This window comes from Strigops habroptila, chromosome 7 (genome assembly GCF_004027225.2).
Source record: "Strigops habroptila isolate Jane chromosome 7, bStrHab1.2.pri, whole genome shotgun sequence".
NCBI lineage: Eukaryota > Metazoa > Chordata > Aves > Psittaciformes > Psittacidae > Strigops > Strigops habroptila.
In genome coordinates, this window is record NC_044283.2 from 2,337,598 (window position 1) to 2,360,991 (window position 23,394).

General features: G+C 45.0%; 1 protein-coding gene across 1 annotated transcript in view; it reads right to left on the minus strand.

The window, feature by feature from the left end:
* Positions 1-23,394, minus strand: part of ATRN (attractin) — a 173,195-nt gene that overhangs the window by 123,660 nt on the left and 26,141 nt on the right. Inside the window, 2 exon segments of the mRNA XM_030491484.1 lie at positions 6,062-6,175; positions 10,252-10,335. Coding sequence (XP_030347344.1) covers positions 6,062-6,175; positions 10,252-10,335 — 198 coding nt within the window.

The following is a 23,394-nucleotide window of genomic DNA, read 5'->3' on the forward strand; positions in this document are numbered from 1 at the left end:
CATTACCCCTTGTCCTACCACTACAGTCCCTAAGGAAGAGTCCCTCCCCAGCATCCTTATAGGCCCCCTTCAGACACTGGAAGCTGCTCTGAGGTCTCCATGCAACTTCTCTTCTCCAGGCTGAACAGCCCCAACTTTCTCAGCCTGTCTTCATACGGGAGGTGCTCCAGCCCTCTTATCATCCTCGTGGCCTCCTCTGGACTCGCTCCAACAGCTCCATGTCCTTTTTATGTTGGGGACACCAGAACTGTACGGAGTATTCCAAGTGAGGTCTCACGAGAGCAGAGCAGAGGGGCAGGATCACCTCCTTTGACCTGCTGGTCACGCTTCTTTTGATGCAGCCCAGGATGCGGTTGGCTTTCTGGGCTGCAAGCGCACACTGCCGGCTAATGTTAAGCTTCTCGTCAACCAACACCCCCAAGTCCTTCTCTGCAGGGCTGCTCTGAATCTCTTCTCTGCCCAGCCTGTAGCAGTGCCTGGGGTTGCCCCGACCCAGGTGTAGGACCTTGCACTTGGCTTGGTTAAACTTCATAAGGTTGGCATCGGCCCACCTCACAAGCATGTCAAGGTCCCTCTGGATGGCATCCCTTCCCTCCAGCGTATCAACCGAACCACACAGCTTGGTGTCATCAGCAAACTTGCTGAGAGTTCACTCAATCCCATTGCCCATGTCACCGACAAAGATGTTGAACAAGACAGGTCCCAACACCGATCCCTGAGGGACACCACTCATTACTGTTTTCCAACCGGACATTGAGCCGTTTACCACAACTCTTTGCATGTGGCCATCCAGCCATCATTTACCTGGACTTGTGCAAGGCATCTGACACTGTCCCACATGGCGTCCTTGTCTCCAAACTGGAGAGACATGGATTGGGTGGATGGACCACTCGGTGGATAAGGAATTGGCTGATGGCTGCACTCAAAGATTTGCGGTCAGTGGCTCAACGTCCAACTGGAGACCAGTAACGAGTGGTGTCTTCCAGGGGTCAGGGTTGGGACTGATCCTGTTCAACATCTTTGTCAGAGACATGGACAGTGGGATCGAGCAACCTCAGCGAGTTTGCCAACACCACCATACTGTGCGGTAAGGTCAAAACGCTGCAGGGAAGGGATGGGATCCAGAGGGACCTGGACAGGCTGGAGAGGTGGCACCATGTGAACCTCATGGAGTTCAAACAGGCCAAGTGCAAGGTCCTGCCACTGGGTGGGGCTGACCCCAAGCACAAACACAAGTTGGGGTAGACTGGATGGAGCAGCCCTGAGGAGAAGGACTTGGGATGTTGGTTGACCTCTTGGAGCAGGTCCAGAAGAGGCCCCGGAGCTGCTGCGAGGGCTGGAGCAGCTCTGCTCTGGAGCCAGGCTGAGAGAGCTGGGCTGGGGCAGCCTGGAGAAGAGAAGGCTCCTGAAGGGGACACCTTAGAGCAGCTCCAGTGCCTAAAGGGGCTCCAGGAAACCTGGAGAGGGGCTTTGGCCAAGGGCCTGGAGGGACAGGCCAAGGGGAATGGCTTTAACCTGCCAGAGGGGAGATTGAGATGAGCTCTTGGGCAGAAGTTCTAGCACTTTTTTTGCCATTACAGTGAAGAAGTACTTTAAAAGTTAAGAAGTTGTTTTAGTTCCTAGTGCTGGAGAGACAGACTGTGCTATCGGCAATGGCGCAAATCCTTTTCCTTTATTAAACCTAAAGACTGTTGCTCTCATTCAGCATCCATGCAGCTCAGTACAGGACACCTGAATTAATGAAAACAAACTCACTGTCTTCAGAAACAGCTTAAAAGAATCAAACAAGTGAAGAACTGAAGAAACTTTCTGCTCTAAACTGCCTTTATATGCCTTGATTTAACTCAGAGGATTTATCTTTTCAAAACCCTAAAATAGAATCTCTCTTGCTCCACCCTGTCAAATTGATTTAGTGGTTTTGAAGGGGATTACAGGTTTAGTGAACAAAAGCAAATTTGATATAATGCATTTATATTTCTCTAAGAACTGTGACTTCCTACCACAAAGACACTTTGATTAATCAATCCTCATGCAATCCAAGGATCAGCCAACTCACAAAGTAAACGCGAACAAGGGAACATCGCCCAGCAGGTACATCTCTAGCAAAATTCCAAATACATTTGCTCCTCACCTTATAGCAATCCCTTTTTTTTAATCAATACCGTAGAACTTATTGGGATACAAAGAAAACAAATAGAGCAAAATAATAAATATACAGAGAACAGGTTCTAGGACAATAAGTCAACTGGGCTGCTCCATGAAGTGAGTGTGATCACAATGACCATACTGCAACACAGTCCAGCTCAGGGTTTTAATATCATATAGAATCCCAGACTGGTTTGGGTTGGAAGGGACCTTAAAGCTCATCCAGTTCCAACCCCCTGCCACGGGCAGGGACACCTTCCACTAGAGCAGGTTGCTCCAAGCCCCTGTGTCCAACCTGGCCTTGAACACTGCCAGGGATGGGGCAGCCACAGCTTCTCTGGGCACCCTGTGCCAGCGCCTCAGCACCCTCACAGGGAAGAGCTTCTGCCTCAGAGCTCATCTCAATCTCCCCTCTTTCAGCTTGAAGCCTAACCAAACAATCCAAACCATTCTGTGATTCTATGAGGGTGGCCAAGCACTGGGCCACTGGGCCACAGGATCAATGAGATCTCCATCCTTAAGAGAAATTCCCCACCTGACTGGGCAAAGTCTTGAGCAAAGGCCTAACCCTACACTGAAACTGACTTTGAATGAAGGATCAGACCAGGGTCCCTTCCAACTCACCCATGTTCTGCACCTAGACTCAAATTTGGGTGGACAAGTGCCACGTTCACCTGCAAGTAACAAAAGGAAGGTGAGCTGCTCCTGTTTTCTGAGGGTACAGGAGGCACCACAGCTCAGCAAGCAGCCATGGGGCAGCCGCTGCCATCCATCAGCAATGTCACCAGGACCATCCATTTGGCAACCAGCACCATCCATTTGGCATTTGATAGCAACCACAATATGCTCCCAAGCAGCTTCACCCAATGTCGCAGGACAAGCCACGGCCAAAGGTCTTGCACAAGAACGATTGGTTTTAAAGAGGAAAACACCCCCAACTGACCAGCACAAAGTGAAACCAAAGGTGAAGAAGCAGCTCCAGTCAATGTTTAACATGGAGTCAAGTTAAAAACAAAAACAACAAAGTTCACAGATGATGAGTGGAGGGCATCTGCATCAGATTTCTTCATTCTGTGCAGAAGAACATGCTGGATTTTCTACTTCCTTCACATTATTTTAGTGCATTTTTGAAGCAGCACATTTACCCACTCTCATGTTGCCTTTGATCACAAATACAAACCAGCAAAGAGATTTTTAACCCCGATAGAAAACCCTTTAATAGAAAAAAAAAGCTTAATATACAGGACTAGACTGCCCTGGGGGCACTCGGACTACCAGGAGTTTAGTAAACAGCTTGTACACACACTTGCACTGTGTAAATGTTTGCATTATGCAAAGATTTAGCACAGTTAAAAATTGATAAAACCCATTTAAAGTTTCTCCATAGTCCAGTGCTGAGGATTTCCAAGATTATCTTATATTCAGGGTAAACACCATATTGTGAGCAAACACAAGCAAGCATCAGAAGGTCAAGAAAACAAGATGAGAGCAGGGAAGGAAGCGAGGGCTCGGGAAAGTGCTTTAGGAAGCCAGGGAGGTAACAAAAACTGAGCTTTAGAGGGAGGAATTTACAGTGTTTATCAACAAACAAACTGTCCAACTGTACAAAGCTCAGTCTTGCAAATCCTTTGGCACGGTGCAAAAATAGTGAAGAGTGAAACGGGGTTATGGTTACTATTAAAATCCATTATAAGCAAAGAAAAGAGCTAAAATCTGAAGACTGCTTTTGAATAATTCTTGTGCATTTCTTTTTCTATCAGAGAAAAGTATTTTCAAACAGATGCTTTTTTGCACTTCATCCCAATGAGAAGCTTCAGGTGTTTCATAGAATTATAGAATAGTTAGGTTTGGAAAGGACCTTCAGATCATCCAGTTCCAACCCCCTGCCATGGGCAGGTACGCCTCACACTAGACCATGTTGCTCAAGGCTCTGTTCCCGCACTTGGTTTACTGAACAGCACAGCTCATGACTAATGAAGATGAAATTCTAATGTCATCTAAAGAAGCAATTAAGAAAAGAATTGCCATTTTTTCCTACCTCAAAAATATCACTGTATTAAGCTTGTCCTCAGGCACAGATTTCCTAATGATTTACTGATGACTTCAAAGTCTGAGCCATAACTGTTAATGCTGTGAACTACTTATAACCTCAGTTTCAAAAGCCTATTCATTTTTGGAAAACACATAAGAAACTGTAGGCACAAATCACCAGCATTTCACCTTTTCAACAGTGTACTGAAAATTAGCTCGAGAAGAGCAAAATGGCTATGACTCAAGATGACATTTCTTCCTCTTCTTGCATATCAATTCAGTGCATGACACCAGGAGAATGCTTCCCCCTTGTACTTCCAGGTTTTTGGAGGCTTATAGAAGAGAGAAGGTTTTTCTCCTCCTTCAGATGTGTTGAGAATAGGATAATAATTCATTTGTGTTCCCTGTTTTGACTTCAGACAGTCTGAAGATTTACAGGAAGCATTCTTTCACTACAAAACAACTCTGGATTTTCAGTTGAGGACAAGAAAAAACATATGGTGTTCTTCATATTTTCATCAACTTTTTGTTCCTTTGCTGATCTCCTCTCCTAGAGATTACAAGGGTTTTTTAGAACAAACATGAAGTATTTTTAGAACTTCATTTCACAAATGAAAGGAAGCACAGCAGAAGGTTAATTCTGGAAATAGTTACTCAGCCACTTGGAACAAGCGGAGTCCAAAGGGAACCATTAGTTTTTCCATACACAACTTGGGATTAGTTTTTCTAAGTTCAGCTAAAAGAATAGAAACCATAAGGGGGTGCTTGTCACTGCAAGAGTGAAGTATATAAATGCACAGGTACAAAAAGGACTCATTGTATCAACTGTTGACCAACATCCACAAACTGGTCTCTCGCCACAGACAGATGAGCCAAATACCAGCCGTCCATCAGAGAACAGTATTTTTGCATGTTTTTACAAAGATGTCTGACCCATCATTGCTGTTTCTGAATATGTTCCAAAGAGTTCAGAAATTTAAAGTTTAAGGTACATCGTAAGGTACATCATAAGATGAAGAGAGGCTGAGAGAGCGGGGCTTGTTCAGCCTGAGGAAGAGAAGCCTTCTTAAAGGGAGACCTTAGGACAGCTCCCCAGTGCCTAAAAGGGCTGCAAGAAACCTGGAGAGGGGCTTTGGACAAGGGCCTGTAGGGACAGGCCAAGGGGAATGGCTTTAACCTGCCAGAGGGGAGATTGAGATGAGCTCTGAGGCAGAAGCTCTTCCCTGTGAGGGTGCTGAGGCGCTGGCACAGGGTGCCCAGAGAAGCTGTGGCTGCCCCATCCCTGGCAGTGTTCAAGGCCAGGTTGGACACAGGGGCTTGGAGCAACCTGCTCTAGTGGACGGTGTCCCTGCCCATGGCAGGGGCTTGGAACTGGAGGAGCTTTAAGGTCCTTTCCAACATAAACCAGTCTATGATAAGGATATAAACAGTTCTATGAGATCTGTGTGTCTTCAATGTTGATTAATTGGCTTTTGCCTTGTCAGCATTGACATACAATGAGTTAAACTTAAGTCGTGTTCAAACCTGATAAATGGGGCAGCTTTCTACTTCAGAAGCAGCCTGCATACCAAAGCATCTCAAGCTGTACCAGATGACAATAACTTTTTTGTCTCTCAAATAATCAGGATTTGGAAATGAAAATATAATACTTACATGCTACAGTGTAGTAACATGATTTATTCATTGTAAAAGCAAAAACAACCCCTTAATTGTTGATGCTGACAACGACTGCACAAAAGGACACTTGCTCTATGTGCTGTCTTAGCAGTATTATATATTTAGATTACTGGAACATATTTAGACTGCTTGAAGCCACATTTGATTCAGGCTCTAAGTTGAAGAAATGTCATTGCATACACTTAGATTCTTACCAATAGGAACTTACCTAAAAGCTGCCAGTAAGGGAGCGTAAATTGAATCTCCATCATACACATACAAGTGGTCCCAACTGCACTCTGTGGCAAAGTGATTGAATCGAAGCCTGAGGATTGTGTTTGGCCTGTAAAAACACAATAATGAATAAAAGGGTTGTAATTAGCTTCTTGACTCATGTGGCAAAGTCCCTCCAACAAATCTCTAGTGTGAAGCTCTCCTTTAAACAAGACTAGAACTGAGTGTCTTGGTGTAACTGTACGTGCATCAAACATATTGTGGCCTTCTCCACTGGTGTGCACGTTCCCGTGGGATTAAGCAACATGTTCTTTATGGTCAGAAAAACCGTGTTCTTAAACCTATCACCACCGCCATCAGCAGAATTGAAGAGCACAGCCAGCCCTCTGCTCTTCAGCCGTGCTCACTCCGCTAATGACAGGGCTTTGCAGGGGCAAGCAAGGAAAACCTACATGGACATTACACACAAAAAAATCACAGCCACCATCAGAGAACTAACCAGCGTTTAAAGCTATTTTCTGCAGATTGATACGATCACGATGGCCTGAGATTATTTATTTGCCTGGAAGCTGTCAGAAATCCTTCTTTTATTACTTCATTACTTGTGCAGTACAACAGCTCTCCCAAGGGAAGCCCCTCCAAAGTGGAAACCAGAAATATGCCTCAAGAAGAGTGGCAAAGAAATTAGCCACCTTCCTCTTCATCTTCTGGGAGCTGGAATAAACAGGTCAAGAGAATGCAGAGGAGACCCATCTAGTACAGGATGGGAGGGCCTGGGGCTTTAACTTATGTCAAAAGGAAGGTCTTTGGTTGTTGCTTGGACCATCATGCACTAACCACGTACTGCCCCTCACTCTTTACAGATCTAATGAGGTTGCTTGGTTTTCTTCTGGAGATGAGTTACAAGAACTACTGAGACCAGATGAAAATGGAAGGAGTTGGAAGTCCTGGGAAGAGACTTGCTGCCTTCCCCTTGAATGCAGCGGGCCCAGCACACCCCAATGTTAACACCACTCTTCAAGAAGCATCTATAGGGCTTTGAGCAACCTGGTCTAGTGGAAAGTGTCCCTGCCCATGGCTGGGGGTTGGAATTGGATGAGCTTTATGGTGCCTTCCAACCCAAACCATGTTGTGATTTTACGATCTACTCTGTTGACTCACTAAGTCAAGAGAAGACCATCTGGATGCCTGATCTTCCAAGATGTATCAGCACGAAAAAGGTTTTATTTCCTTGATGTGGGGATGAAAACACTAGTTCAAACACCAAAGCTCGTCAGCATTTCTTTCACTCCACACACAAAAGATGCCCATTAAGCCATAACCAAGTTTAGACACTATTAGTTTCATGGCTAATGTGCAAAGATACATCTAAAGAGAATCACACAGAAGCCGTGGCAGATATCTAATTTGGGGCTTAGCACAAGGAGGATGAAAATAACACTAGCATTGTGCTTGGACCTGGAGATTAAAAGAAAGTGACTCTATAGAGGCCTGCTTTTTCCATCCCACAGCTGGAGCTGTTGAAAGGATAGATGTGATTAGGATCTCTTCAACAGCATGTCCTCCGGTTCAGATGAAATCCTTGTTCAACCTAATCAAATACACTAATCACGTCAGCTTGCCATAGAGTCCCCCCTTCCCACAGAAGGGGAATTCTTTAGGGAGTTACTCTGCAAAAAGGGTCTTTTTTGATAGGCACAATGATCTACTCCAGGCCTATGGAAAGAGAGCAGCAGGTGTAACTCAAGGATAACGTCTTGCTTAAAGAAAAGGTACAAAGAGGACCCATCATTTCAAAACTGAGCAGCTATGAAATTGTAGGGAGGTTGCTGCTAATGTAATGGTCTGACCAAGAACAAGAAAGATTCTCTTTGCTACAGCTAACAACTCATTATCAGAGAGCACTCATCTGCAGGATGGCAAGGCGCATGGCTACAGGTTCTGCCTCAGATGGGATCCTCAGGCTGGGTGGATCTCATCTGCCTTAGCTGGGGAAAAATGACAAGGATATCCCTGGATTGAGGACACAGCACAGATACTAGCCAAGAAGAATCAGGAATAGAGCAAAAGTGAGTATAGCAAGGAACACATGGCTTATTTCACATCTGGATTTATCCAGAGCCTGCGATGCACGTTTGGGTTGTACCTTTACTTGCTAACCTCAAAAGCCCTCCGCATCGCGGCATGCTAGCAACGAGGTGAGGGCACTCAGCAGAATTTAACAGCTCTGCAGATGTTGTTTTCCAAGTCCAGATCTCTCTGGGAATTTCACTTTTGGCAGAGAGCTTGGGCTATTTTCACAAGGGTGCATATTTCAGCTGCTTGAATCAGCGTGATTATCTCCTTTCTGTTTACCACCATCCTCTCACAGCAGGGTACAAACGATCAGGAAAAGGACACCGACTTAAATGCCTGGCTATGAAAGAAGGAGAAACATTTTTGCCCACCTCTTCACAGCAAGTAAGATCTCACTTCAAACCCCACAAAGTAATAGCTCTCTAGGAAGCTTCTCAATAGAGCAAAACAAAGGCTGAAGGAACAGTTATGATGACATTATCGGGGACACATGAGCAGCACTTCACTTCTGATAAAAATATGAGTCACGTTATCCTTCAGAAGAAGAAGTTATGAGGGATAAGCTGGCTGGACTGGAACTGCTGAGGCTGGGCTGTCTGTAATAGCATTCCTGCAAAACCTATTTCAATTATTTGTAATTCCAAACTGTTTGCAGTTGTACTTTTATTACCTACAAAAATTAAGAGGTGTTGCCACTTATAGCATCTAACTTTTGATCTTAACCACATTAAAGAACTGGGCTCCTTATTTAGTTATTAGTGAGTGGTAGGCTCCTGGTTTCAGTGTTCTGGATGGTGCTCTGGAACAGCTTAGCCCTCACCTTTGAGTATCTTGGGAGCTTAGGCATTTAACTTACTCATCCAAAATAAACGTCTGAAGCAGATGAAGCGAATGCCAATTCCCTCTTGCTCACCAAACCTCCCAAACATAGAGAGAGGACTAAGGAAAAATGTACTCTGGGATCACAACTTTTAATAAGTTGTGATCCACCATGATCAGGTCCTCCTAGATCTCAAGACTGAGAGAGCTGGGCTGGTTCAGCCTGGAGAAGAGAAGGCTCCTTAAGGAGAGACCTTAGAGCAGCTCCAGTGCCTAAAGGGGCTCCAGGAAACCTGGAGAGGGACTTTGGACAAGGGCCTGTAGGGACAGGACAAGGGGAATGGCTTTAACCTGCCAGAGGGGAATCCCAAACCAGCCTGGGACTCTATGGTTCTAAGATGCCAAGAGACCTCAGCTTACAGACATTCAATGCAAGCCCTCGCTCTCACATCAGTTGTTCCAATTCCCAAAATGCTCTACTTAAGAGATTCAGGGAACAGCATGGAATGTAACTCAGTGCATAGCTGTTATCACACAGGATCCTAACTGACCATGCAAAGTTTGAGAGACTAAAGAAATTGGTATCACAGTCCTAACATCAGCTTGGTTCCAGGAAAAATATATTTAAACAAGACAGATGCTCTGAACTGCTGCACCATCACCAGATGACAGTCAGAGGGTATGCACTAAATATGTCCCTCTTAAAAATCTCTGCAAGAAACCACTATAAGGAAGATAAGGTTCAAACACAGGAAGGGGAGGGAAATTAAGAGATGAGATCTCAGTGTCTTCTTGCAGTTTAGGAGACCTTTGCAAAACAGGTCAGTGGTCCCTCTGAAATCCTTATGGTCCAGGGAATGAATAAGTATCTGAAGTGTATCATTACAGAAACTGATTCTTCATGAATAAAGGGCTTTAGTTTGCCCTATTTTTATACTGCCAAAAAGCCCCGTACATGGTGAATCCCAACATCTAAGTAGCCCACTATGATAACAGTTAAATAATTCATAAATCTTCATTTATTTACACAAATGCATTTATTTTCATTTTCCACATGCAGTTTCGACACGAGGGGTATTTTACACAGCAAACCTCTAAGTCAGAAGTCAGTTTGGTGAGCTCAGTTGCACAAAAAACCAACTTATTTACCGAGAATAACTAAGTGCTGTCCTATCTAGTTTTAAGACTAGCAGAAAAGAATCATGAGATCTAAAATCACTCCATGCGGATAAACCTCACCTAAAAGTCACAAAAAGCAACACTAAACCCCAAGCTGCTTGTTACACTCACCTTCCTTCAATGAGCCACGTGCATTTTGTTTTGTATTTGTAATTCCCAGGCCCATCAGTGACATACCCTGAAGGGCCAGTGAGTCTGTAAATAAAAACCAAAGACAAGCATTAGTCTCCAATGGAACTGAACATTCATAAAGGATTTCCTAAGTTTAGAAGATCCATCATAAGGTTTTTGGTTACTTCAGAGCCACTACAAACAAACCAACAACACAACGAAACACAGTTGAGGAACTGGGGTTCTCCTGTTAAACTCTGTACATGCTTTCTGATGACTGCCCTTGAAGAATGACAGTTGAATGTGACAGTTTCTCCACCAGATCAATGGTATGGTTTCAAATCCGTATCTATGTAGACATCACATAACCACAAAGTTGAACTGCCTAACAGAAAAGCTAAGATTATTCCTATTTCATTTATATTCCTTATTCATTTATACAAACAACACAATTCTTGCATGAAACTCAGATGAAGCCCATGGTGTAACCTCTTACCCATTCTCTACTTGACACTTCACAAAGCCCTTGATGACCTCCTGAATGAAGGACCGACCCCCATAACCCTTTAGTGCAAATTAAGACCTTCATTCCTCAAGTATCAAGAGCTGCATAACTCGGGACAACATCATAGCACAGCAGCTCCAGGCAGCCCACACCTTCAGTAGCACATTCCCATCTCCATGTCATCTCATACTAAGTGACTGAAGTCCAAGAGTTGAGTGGTCCCCACTGCCAGGACAACCCTACGAATACCCCTTCCCCTTTGCACCTATAAATAGGTGGTGACAACTCGACAATTGCAAAAGACTGTGGAGGAGAAGGTAAAACCAGAAAGTACAGTTGGTATCATTCATCATAGGACACTCAGTGACCTCCAGCACTTAAAACCATTAAAAATTAAAGGTGCCACTGAAAGAGAGAAGGGAACAAAGCCAACAAAGAACTCATTTTTGTCGACATCTGCAAAACACCACATAAAAGTTAGTGCAAAGTCTAGTCAACTGCATTGTCTGGCCCCTGCTTGCAGGTCTGTCCAAACAGGAGCAGCAAACCCCATAGGTCAGAAGGATGTTCTGATGGTGAGTTCTCAGCACATCTCAGAACTACGCTGACCCTTTGTTGTGGTACCAAGGAAATGAATATTCAGGCTTGGCACTTGGAATGCTCATCACTTGTAATGAGCATAAATAGGGACATAGGAAAGAGTGAGTGAAGCTGTGCAAACCCTGCTTTCATGTTTCCATTAATCCTCCTTGAAACATGACAACCAAACACATGCACACCAATGAAGGTAACAACCCACTAGTTGCAGCTGCAACTTCTCCTCTCCATAGATTTTAACAAGGTATGTTTTCTCCAAAGGTCTCTAAAGACCAGGTTGGACACAGGGGCTTGGAGCAACCTGCTCTAGTGGAAGGTGTCCCTGCCCGTGGCAGGGGGTTGGAACTGGAGGAGCTTTAAGGTCCCTACCAACACAAACCAGTCTGGGATTCTATGGTCATGGAGAACAGAGAAGACAACCATACTTCATCAAGGCTGAAGGAGAAGGATCTATCAGGAGTTTGGAGCACTAGATATGATATATCGTTTGGGCTCCAAAAGAACAGGCACTGAGGTTCTGCATCTACTACCTTTGCATAGAGACTGGTAGGAACATGCATGGACAGAAGACAAAGCCAAGAGCCAGACCATTCAAATACACGCTCCCATCTCATATGTATTAGCCAAAATATTCCAAATTAGTCTCAACAAATAGGCAAGTATGGCAGAAACACTTGAAAATAAGTTACCAGGACAGGATGACCTCAAATGGAAGCAGCATCTGAAGATGCCCAACCACCACGTCCTGGCAGAGCCCATCCTGGCACCTGAAGCAGGACTGGCACCTGAACCTAGGTAGGTTATAGACTCCACCATCAGCATGTGGAAGGAGCACAACACACCCTTCTAGCAAACCTACATCGTCCTACTTAAAACACACTTGTAGTAAAACAAAAACACTCTGCAAAATCACATTTGGCAGAAAAGAGAAGGAAGCAAGACCAGGAGTTTCCACACGCGGTATCTTGGAACCTCTTGCTGTGTCTTTTCCTAGTGATCTGTTAATGTCATCATCTAATCTTTCTTAAATATTTGGACTGAGTCAAAATGATTTTCCAGAATCTTTTCCATAAAGCACTTTGAAGGTTCATCTCTCATCCAAATTAAAAAGGCAAAACCCACAGATTTTGAAAACCACCTTCCTCTTCATATTAATTTATTATAACACTTTTCAATCTCAGAAACTTAGTGTAATATTTTCAAAAGGTAGGTACTGAATATATATATATATATTTAAGGCTTTAAAAATCCATATTACTTATCTCCTGACAATGAATTTGCAAATCCAGATGCAAACTCCAAGTTGTACACAACAACATACAGACTTTTTTATCTATAAACTCATCCCTTTGAAAATAATACCTCTGGAAAAGCTAGGAATCAATCTGTATCAACACTTTGGCACTAAGAGCACTTTGAATGCCACCAAAAGCAAAGAGACTGGAAACCTGAGCAAGTCTCACAAGCTAAAAATCAGCCTGCTGAGCCCTCACTGAGCCTCTGCTCAGAAAACCCTTGGAACAATTTTGTCTGGAAACAATTATTAAACCATTCTCCACAGAAATGCTATCAAGAGTGATAGGAACAAAAAATATAGTAATCTTGTGAGTATTACAGCCCCAACTATACTGTATCTTGGAGGGAAAAAGAGCATTTCAACATCAGCATAAGTTAATCATATTTAGGAACTTTTACAAGGGACATCAGGACTTTTGACAACGGATGTAGGGACAGGCCAAGGGGAATGGCTTTAACCTGCCAGAGGGGAGATTGAGATGAGCTCTGAGGCAGAAGCTCTTCCCTGGGAGGGTGCTGAGGCGCTGGCACAGGGTGCCCAGAGAAGCTGTGGCTGCCCCATCCCTGGCAGTGTTCAAGGCCAGGTTGGACACAGGGGCTTGGAGCAACCTGCTCTAGTGGAAGGTGTCCCTGCCCGTGGCAGGGGGTTGGAACTGGAGGAGCTTTAAGGTCCCTTCAACCCAAACCACTCTGGGATTCTGTGATTCTGTAATAATTCAGCAATGTATAAACAAAATATGGGATTTAGCTTTAAAAAAATAACCAAAATCAAGTTTTTAACTAATACCATATCAAAGAAGTTCATCTGTAAGTTTCTCAGATTCTTTACTAAGCTTTAGAAGCTGCTGCCATTATGAACAAATAAAGAATATTAAAATAGTAATAATAATAATCAGAGTTGACAACTCTGAAAGCAAAAGCAATTGGAACTAAGTTCTTACCCACATACTGCCTGGCATGAGTAGGACATTAGCAGATCCATATTATGCTCTGAACAGTCTCCCAGAGACATGCTCCAAGAAAGACAGAAATAATTGCTAAGCACTAAAAGCAAACTGAAGCTTTTAGATAGAAGACAAAACGTAGAAGGAATTTTATCTTAACATTCAATAGAGAAAGCTAAACTGATGTCCCAGCTCTAGTAAAAAAGCAAACCAAACCCTTGTTCCTTCCAGCTCAGGCCTGGTTGGGCTTTATGTGACACCAGCACTGGTGGGCACCAATAACTAGGACACGACCTACACACCATTTTGGCTTTGTCCATATTCAAAGGCTCAGGAAGGGAATACACAGGTAACTCACAGAGGAAAAACACTCCAGGAATTAAGTACTTCAATGCAGGACATTCTCCTAACATACTCGGGGCTATACATAAGGAATACTCTTACAACGCACACTAGAAGACTCCTACCTCTAGGTAAGATGCCACCACACCACCAGGCTCTGAGGTCTTTTGCCCTGCTAAATGCCTTCAGCATTCTCTTTTATCACTCAGATGCAAAAATTAGACACAAGACAGTATGGAGAAGTATCAGTTCCCATTTGTCTTTGCTAACTGGTAGTACGTGATGCTTCTCTACAAGAAGCACTTGTGTACTACTTGGGTGTTCCAGCTCCTAACCTACAAGGTGCAGCTGCTACACCCTAAGAAAACAAAAAGCAAGGCCCTTTAAGTATTTCCTGTTGCATAAACACACATACACGCAGGTGGGAAAACATACACACAGTGTTAGTAATGCATTTAGCACCTACAAAGCCACAATATTAACTTTAAAACCTCCAGGTGGAAAAACAATTGCAAGGCTCTGTTTATAAAACTCAAGATTTAAAAACATATACACACTCCTGTGCGTATACACACTACTTAAGGCTTGTTTGAAACGCTACAGGGTGGAAACAGTGTTATGTTGAGATGGTGTGAAACTTTCACTGATTTTCAACTGGACTGCAATATATAAGAATCTTATATAAGAATATATAAGAAAAAAGGGATTTTGGAACTGAATTCAAAGGGCTTCCACCTTGAGTGCCGCCTGTTTCAGTATCTTGTAAGACAAAAGCAAAAGGGAAGCAAGGAAAAGGATGAAGATCTCACAAACGAGAGCTTCAAAGAGAAATACTGTATGTAAAAGAGTTCTGTGTGTTCAGCTACTCCCTGCTAGTTCTGGGAATCCCTGACAAGCACAACATTGACACAAGAAAATCAGATACAAACAATGGCATCTCCTGGGTAAAAAGCCAAATCTGATACTGGAAGACATCAGATAAATCCGTGTTTTAATATAACACGAGTAATACTAGAAATGTGTATTTCTCAAATACAAATTAATATACAGTGACAAAGTTCCTACAGAGACGTGAAATGCACAACTAGGCAAAGACTCAAAGCTGTTTCCTAATTACCATCTAATGAATCTAAAGTGATTCCTCTTGTTAACAGCTGAGTACAAAAAGTCACAAAGTTGAGAATAAATTACAACGTGGGATTAAATCATTTTGCTGCATTGACTTCCAAAGCTCTGCAACAGTAAAGGTACATGCTGGCAATGGGGTGCTGCATAAATTTATGTTCACTGGGGGAGACGGGATGGAGCAGCCCTGAGGAGCAGGACTTGGGGGTGTTGGATGAGGAGAAGCTCTCCATGACCCAGCTTCAGTGTGTGCTTGAGCCCAGAACCCCTCCGTGTGCCGGGGTGCACCCCCAGAGCGTGAGCAGCAGCTCAGGGAGGGGATCCTGCCCCTCTGCTGTGCTCTGGGGAGCCCCCCCCTGCAGTCCTGATCCAGCTCTGGGGCAACAGCACAAGAGGGACGTGGAGCTGCTGGAGCGAGGCCAGAGGAGGCCCCGGAGCTGCTGCGAGGGCTGGAGCAGCTCTGCTCTGGAGCCAGGCTGAGAGAGCTGGGCTGGGGCAGCCTGGAGAAGAGAAGGCTCCTGAAGGGGACACCTTAGAGCAGCTCCAGTGCCTAAAGGGGCTCCAGGAAACCTGGAGAGGGGCTTTGGCCACGGGCCTGTAGGGACAGGCCAAGGGGAATGGCTTTAACCTGCCAGAGGGGAGATTGAGATGAGCTCTGAGGCAGAAGCTCTTCCCTGTGAGGGTGCTGAGGCGCTGGCACAGACTTTTCCCAGAGAAGCTGTGGCTGCCCCATCCCTGGCAGTGTTCAAGGCCAGGTTGGACAGAGGGGCTTGGAGCAACCTGCTCTAGTGGAAGGTGTCCCTGCCCGTGGCAGGGGGTTGGAGCTGGAGGAGCTTTAAGGTCCCTTCCCACTCAAATCAGTTTGTGATTCTGTGATATGATTCTATGATAAATATGACACTCTGGCATGACAGTGAGCAGTAGTTTTGCATGAGTTCGCTCATGTTGAGGACTCTCTTATCTCGGCTGCACTGGAGGCTTTGGAGTCTCTGTGTACACCCAGAGCTGTTCAGCCTTAGGTACCTACTGCTGCACAGATTAAATCCTTACCAAACTTGATTTTGCACTAATATCATTACCTTCATTGGTTTGAGACCTGGCATGTAATGCATTTATCTTCCCAGCTGTGCCCATGGTGTGGCAGAAGAGGGGATTTAGCTGTTACACATTCAAAACTCATCAAATAGCTGCATAGATTATATTCATCTGCTTCTCTCATCCCCTATTGTTGCTGAGCACTATTCTCTGCCTATAAATGAGAGCATTTGCTTATAGCAAACCCTAGAAGGATATATCTATCCTTCAACCTCAGGCGTTTAGAGAGCAAATGAACAAAGCTAAATTGTTAATCAATTGAGGCTGGAATGCCATTGTTCTGGTAATAGGCTGTAACAGCCCTTTCTTTATTGGCTTCAACTTCAAATTTACCCGAAACAATGGCTTTTAATTGTGGTGTGCATGAGGCAGCGCAGCAACACTTGGGAAGGAAAGGGGGGAGAGGAGGAAAACTCATTGTTTGCATCAGTGTCTAGATTTAGCAAGTTCAAAATTAGGATGAGAACTGGGTTTGGGGTTTGTTTTTTATGTGGTTTTTATGAGTGGAAAATCTGTGCTACAACACTCCAGACAATATGCTGATAATTCTTCTGTGGTGTTAAAAGTGTCACTGCAGTTTTAGTGAAAGCAATACAAACAGATCTTGAGATCCATCAACCTCTCAGAGGTTAAGGTTTAATGTATTGTATAAACCAAACCTTTTCTGGTGAGTAATGAACAAAAAGCAGTCTGCACTTTTGCTTTTCATAGAATCCCAGAGTGGCCTGTGTTGGAAGGGACTTTAAAGCTCCTCCAGTCCCAACCCCCTGCCACGGGCAGGACACCTTCCACTAGAGCAGGTTGCTCCAAGCCCCTGTGTCCAACCTGGCCTTGAACACTGCCAGGGATGGGGCAGCCACAGCTTCTCTGGGAAAAGTCTGTGCCAGCGCCTCAGCACCCTCACAGGGAAGAGCTTCCGCCCAAGAGCTCATCTCAATCTCCCCTCTGGCAGGTTAAAGCCATTCCCCTTGGCCTGTCCCTACAGGCCCTTGTCCAAAGCCCCTCTCCAGGTTTCTTGTAGCCCTTTCTGGCACTGGAGCTGCTCTGAGGTCTCCCCAGAGCCTTCTCTTCTCTGAACAACCCCAGGTAACTCAGCCTGTCTACAACAAAGGATGCAAAGTCACTTCTTCACTCTAAAGCTTTTTCAGTTACTCCTCTATGGTGTTTTCTGCACTGTTTTCTGCACCACCTTAAAGACAGCTCTACCCTGTGATTTCCAAAACTCTGGGGTAAGAGCTTCTGGATGGTGCAACTCTCTGTCTCCAAGAAGGCCAGCTCATCTCCTCCTATTCGGGTGATGGTGGGTTGACTAAGGACTGAAGTAAGGTCCCAACCTCAACAGGGACACTCCTCAACAGCTCCAAAGAGCACTCGAGCAACTTGCAAGCTACAAGCAGATGAAGTTGGTTGACTCCACTAGTTTGCTATAACTCCAGCCAGTCTAAAAGCTCAAGTTGTAAAGCAAGAGCTCAAAATTCCAACAATAACGCCATACTCCTTAACTGACAGGCATACAGCCATGAAATCCCTAGAAAGCCTGATGGCTTTGCAAGCAGAAAGCATCTTTAACCATTCTGACAGCAACGTGCTGCTATTCCAGCGCTCACAAACCATCCTTTGCATTGCCTTTATCAGGGTTTTCCTCCCAGGGAGGATGAGGTATCTCAAGGTCACCCTGCACTATGCCAAACTCAACATGACGCAAGGTCAGAGAGGAGGGACAATCGCTCTCTACGCTCACTATCTTCTGTTTTCATCCCACTTTCCACGGTAGAGTTGAATTGATGCTACGGAGCTGTCTTGCTTTAAGAAATAAGTAAATCAAAAAATCAGATGACTGACACAGTTTGAAATGGGAAACACTATTTTCCAAAGGAAGAGATGAGCTTCGTCCTTCTGTGTGAGATATGTAAAAATATGGAAAGTGATTTCCTGGCTGCTGATCAGAGATAAGGGCAGAGCCTGGAAAACCCTTCAAGGTCTGACAAAGGATGCTCAGAGAAACTGCAGCAGGTAAAACGTATCAACACAGCCTCTCCTGTCTGAGTCAAAACCTGCGGCACTGGTGCTCACAAACCTGCTAAATCCCTCTTTGCTCCTGAAAGATGCACCTTAATCTGGCAAGCTGCTGCGCTCCAATGAAGAATGGATGACCATGGACAGACTGAGAGAGATTAGAAGGAACAAATGCAGCATTTGTTCCTACAGTCTTAAAAACCATAGACTGGTTTGTGTTGGAAGGGAGCTTAAAGCTCATCCAGTTCCAACCCCCTGCCATGGGCAGGGACACCTTCCACTAGAGCAGGTTGCTCCAAGCCCCTGTGTCCAACCTGGCCTTGAACACTGCCAGGGATGGGGCAGCCACAGCTTCTCTGGGAAAAGTCTGTGCCAGCGCCTCAGCACCCTCACAGGGAAGAGCTTCTGCCCAAGAGCTCATCTCAATCTCCCCTCTGGCAGGTTAAAGCCATTCCCCTTGGCCTGTCCCTACAGGCCCTTGTCCAAAGCCCCTCTCCAGGTTTCCTGGAGCCCCTTTAGGCCCTGGAGCTGCTCTAAGGTGTCCCCTTCAGGAGCCTTCTCTTCTCCAGGCTGCCCCAGCCCAGCTCTCTCAGCCTGGCTCCAGAGCAGAGCTGCTCCAGCCCTCGCAGCAGCTCCGGGGCCTCCTCTGGCCTCGCTCCAGCAGCTCCACGTCCCTCTTGTGCTGTTGCCCCAGAGCTGGATCAGGACTGCAGGGGGGTTCTCCCCAGAGCGCAGCAGAGGGGCAGGATCCCCTCCCTGAGCTGCTGCTCACGCTCTGGGGGTGCAGCCCAGCACACGGGGGGGTTCTGGGCTCAAGCACACATGGCCGGGCTATGGTTGGCTTTCAGTAAGTAAACCACCAGTAAGTCAAAAGGCTAAAACCCAAGCATTTTCAAACATTGCTCCTCTCCAGTTGGCCACCGATATCTCTATTATGCCCCCAATCCTGACACACTGTCCCAGCTCCTGCTCTTCTGTTGTCACCACAAATGAATGCCACCAAAGCCACCTCTTTTGGGGCTGGCTGGTCCCTCTGCCATTATCCCACTGGAGCTGCCAGCAGCTTTCAGCATCATTAACAGCACCAGTCTTGAAACTCAGGTCCTCCACCTTCGCTTAAATACTCTTGAGCCACACCTGAGCTCCTCCCAATTATCTAGTTATTCCTTTAAGGTTTTGCTTGCCCAACCAGCTCTTCTGCTGGGCAATGAGAGGAATTTGAAACACATTTAATCTGAAAACACACTTCTGCTCCTCTTTACATAAGAAGCCTGCTTTATCTCCTACCCTACACACCCAGAAGTTATAAGTGAATTATATCCAGGGAGAAATCATTTGACAACAACACCGAATTAACCCAACCTCAATACTCAGACAACAGAAACAATGAAGGAAAAGCTGTTTTCCCTCCTCCAAAAGCAGGTCCTCATGTCAGAGGACATGGAAATAATGAGAAACTACCGGATCCCCAAACCAAACAGTATTTCACCCCTGTTCTACAACCACTAGTTAAAGACACTGCCTTGTAATAACACCCACGTTTGGACACGTCAGAAACGCGCTGGAGCTCCACCTAATGTTCTTGCATCTGAGTTTCTCCACCTACTGTATCAATCTGGAAATATCCCAAATCTAGATCCCTGTCTATCCTCCTATTTCTCTATCTCCAGCCCCATCTCAGAAGCCACAAAGCAGCACTGTTCATCCCAGAACCTCATCTCTCTCTCTGTCGAACCAAACATCCAAGCTGCAGTGTAAATGCAGATTACTGTGTACCCTGACTACTGCAAATTCTTCCCCCCCAGTCACATTTATGGAGGAAAACAAAGAAGAAAAGATATTATAAATATCATTACACTGCAGGAGCAACTTCTTCATACAAACACTATCTTTAAGTGTGGGTTCTGGTGACTTTGTTCTACTCTACCTCGTTGCTCTCTGCCTCCATACCGCAACAACTCCACTCTTGATCATCAGTCTTTTTTTATCTTCAAAACACCTTCCCCAGTGCCGCTATTATAATCAGAAATGTTATCATGACAAAAGGCCACTTCGTGACGTCCCTCTGAAGCCCACCTTTACCCAACAACCATAGAGGAGACAACGGCCATGCAGATGGTGTACACTACAACAGTTGTCTATTCAGCTGATCTAACAGTTGCACTCTGCTTTCCCCATCTGTTCACAAATCCCTTTAATGCATCTTGCCCTAGTTCTTTGAAATCAAGATAATTTAGCTGCAAGTGTTTGTAATGCCTAAAGAAACTCGACTCTCATCTTTCACTGGTGGTTCTGAAATGCTCCTGGAGTTTATAGCAGTAAGTTTTGTGCTTCACGCCAAGCAGGAAGAGACAACAGTACAGAGCAGAAGGAAATAAAGCTCACACATGACTGAATCCCAGACTGGTTTGGGTTGGAATAGACATTAAAGCTCAGCCAGTTCCAACCCCCTGCCTCGGGCAGGGACACCTTCCACTAGAGCAGGTTGCTCCAAGCCCCTGTGTCCAACCTGGCCTTGAACACTGCCAGGGATGGGGCAGCCACAGCTTCTCTGGGCACCCTGTGCCAGTGCCTCAGCACCCTCACAGGGAAGAGCTTCTGCCTCAGAGCTCATCTCAATCTCCCCTCTGGCAGGTTAAAGCCATTCCCCCTTGTCCTGCATCCCCCTCTAGCTTTCTTGTAGTCCCCCTTTAGGTAAAGTTAGATAATAAAGTCAGATAATAACTTTGGCTGAGAAGTTAGATCATAAACCATTTAACTTTGCAGCAGAAAAAGGAATACAGCAACCCCTCTGCCCCTTGCACACAATGAATCCTTACAACCTTTGTCCCGGAGCCCTTGCAAACAGTCTTACCCCATACACGCCACACAGCATCACCTAAAACTCAACACCCTCCAAGACGAAAGTAAGGAGAAAGCACATTATTGCGATCACCAAAGAGAATCATCAAAGGCTAATGAAGAAAGATGTGCAGAACTAAACAGGTCCCATCAAGGTCTACTACTGGAAGATCAAAAAAAATTCATTGCATAGATGATCCAGCCTGACTTCAGGTAATATACAAGACATACACTATGTCTTTGACCAGAGAAGCTATGGCTGCCCCATCCCTGGCAGTGTTCAAGGCCAGGTTGGACACAGAGGCTTGGAGCAACCTGCTCTAGTGGAAGGTGTCCCTGCCCGGGGCAGGGGTTGGAGCTGGAGGAGCTTTGAGCTCCCTTCCAACCCAAATCAGTCTGGGATTCTATGATTTCATTTGCAATACAACACACGTCCCACCAGCAAACTCTTTTGCCTGGGTTTAAATGCAGGACTGGTGACTTCAAAGCTTATCAGACTAAAGTGCTCTTCAGCTGGAGGAGAATATTGACGTGTCTGTCAATTCTGAGCGTGCGTGCTTTAAAAGTTGGAATTATGATGCCTTATTTACAAGGTACACAGATGTGGTGAACTGCAACTTAAATCCTTGTACATGTACTTAAGATACATTTTTGACTAATTGAATGTTTCTAATTTTGACAAAGTGCTAAAAAATCATCTGACAAATCTTGTGTGCTCTTTGCAACCAAGTGCGAATCACAACTTCTGTAACAGGAGGGAGGGCAGAATAACAAATGGAACAATGTTTACTGCTGGAAAAGGGATTCAAATTGATAGAATCAGAAGTGCATCTTGAAACAGAATCACAGAGTGGTTTGTGTTGGAAGGGACCTTAAAGCTCATCCAGTTCCAATCCCCTGCCACAGGCAGGGACACCTTCCACTAGAGCAGGTTGCTCCAAGCCCCGTCCAACCTGGAAATGGGGCTAAGCTGTTGACTTATCCTTCCATCTATCAGGAATCTAAACTAAACTGAGTTCAAGGCCATTCCCACAGAACAGATGACCATCATCCTGCTGCAATTTCCCAACACACAAGTTTCTACCAGAAAGATCAATTCAGCAGCAGTAATCCCTTCCCCTTTCCCAAGCTTCCCAATTCTTCCTAACCCCTCCACCCCAAAATACTTCATTTAAACCCTCAAGAAGCATGTTTAAACTCCGATTTAACTGCTCACATGCCCCTCTCCATCACTGCTGATTTCTAGGCCAAATGCAGAGCACAGTACCTGGTAGTAGCATTTACAGAAAAGCTCAAGCAAAGATCAGTTTTGCGGCAAGAAAAGGAAAATGAAAGTATTAAGACATCCTATAAATAAATACCACGGCCTGACCCACTTTCCTAACAGGGATAGAAATAATTCCTTTATTTCCTGCCTGACATCCAAAATTTTCTAAGCTACTACGGATCAATGTTACCTGCTGGGAAGATTGTTCCCTCAGAAAAAATAACTTAGAAAACAGCTCGGTGTGAAGGTTAACTTCCATTTGGTGCTGACCTGAAAAACAGGATTCTGACGTAGATCCTCAGGTATAGATCACTAAAATAGTCAAAGCACGTCCCAAGATGCAGACAGGGTTTTGTGAACCTACAGAATGACAATCTCGAATGTTTTAAAACAGGTTTCTGGCTGAAGTGACATAGAGAAGGTCATGAAAAGAGCAGGGAATCAATAAAGGATTCAAAAAGAGGAATCATGGAATCATAGACTGGTTTGGGTTGAAAGCCACCTTAAAGCTCATCTAGTTCCAACCCCCTGCCGCAGGCAGGGACACCTTCCACTAGACCAGGTTGCTCAAAACCATGTCCAATATTGAACACCTCCAGGGATGGAGCAGCCACTCAATACTGCCAATATCCAGAAGAAAGACAAATGGGAACAAAAAGCTCTGTATCCTGATTCCTGGTTTTAAAAGGACTTCTCATTTCCACAAACCTGTTGGTACAAAATTGTAACCACCTTCCATAAACACTTTGTGTCCTTCTCCCCTTTCCTTACATTCCCTTACATCCCCCATCCCTGGCAGTGTTCAAGGCCAGGTTGGACACAGGGGCTTGGAGCAACCTGCTCTAGTGGAAGGTGTCCCTGCCCGTGGCAGGGAGTTGGAACTGGATGAGCTCTAAGGTCCCTTCAACCCAAACCAGTCTGTGATTTTCCAGTTCAAGCAGCTGTTTCTCTATCCCAGGGACTGTTGCGCTTACTTCTTAATCCCAACGAGAAAAAGAATGATTTGCAACCCCTTGAAGAAAAGCACAAGTGGTATTTTCTCCAAATGACTCATTTTTAATGAAAGCAATTTCACACCAAGTAGAAAAGAAGGAGCTAAATATTGAATACTTGAA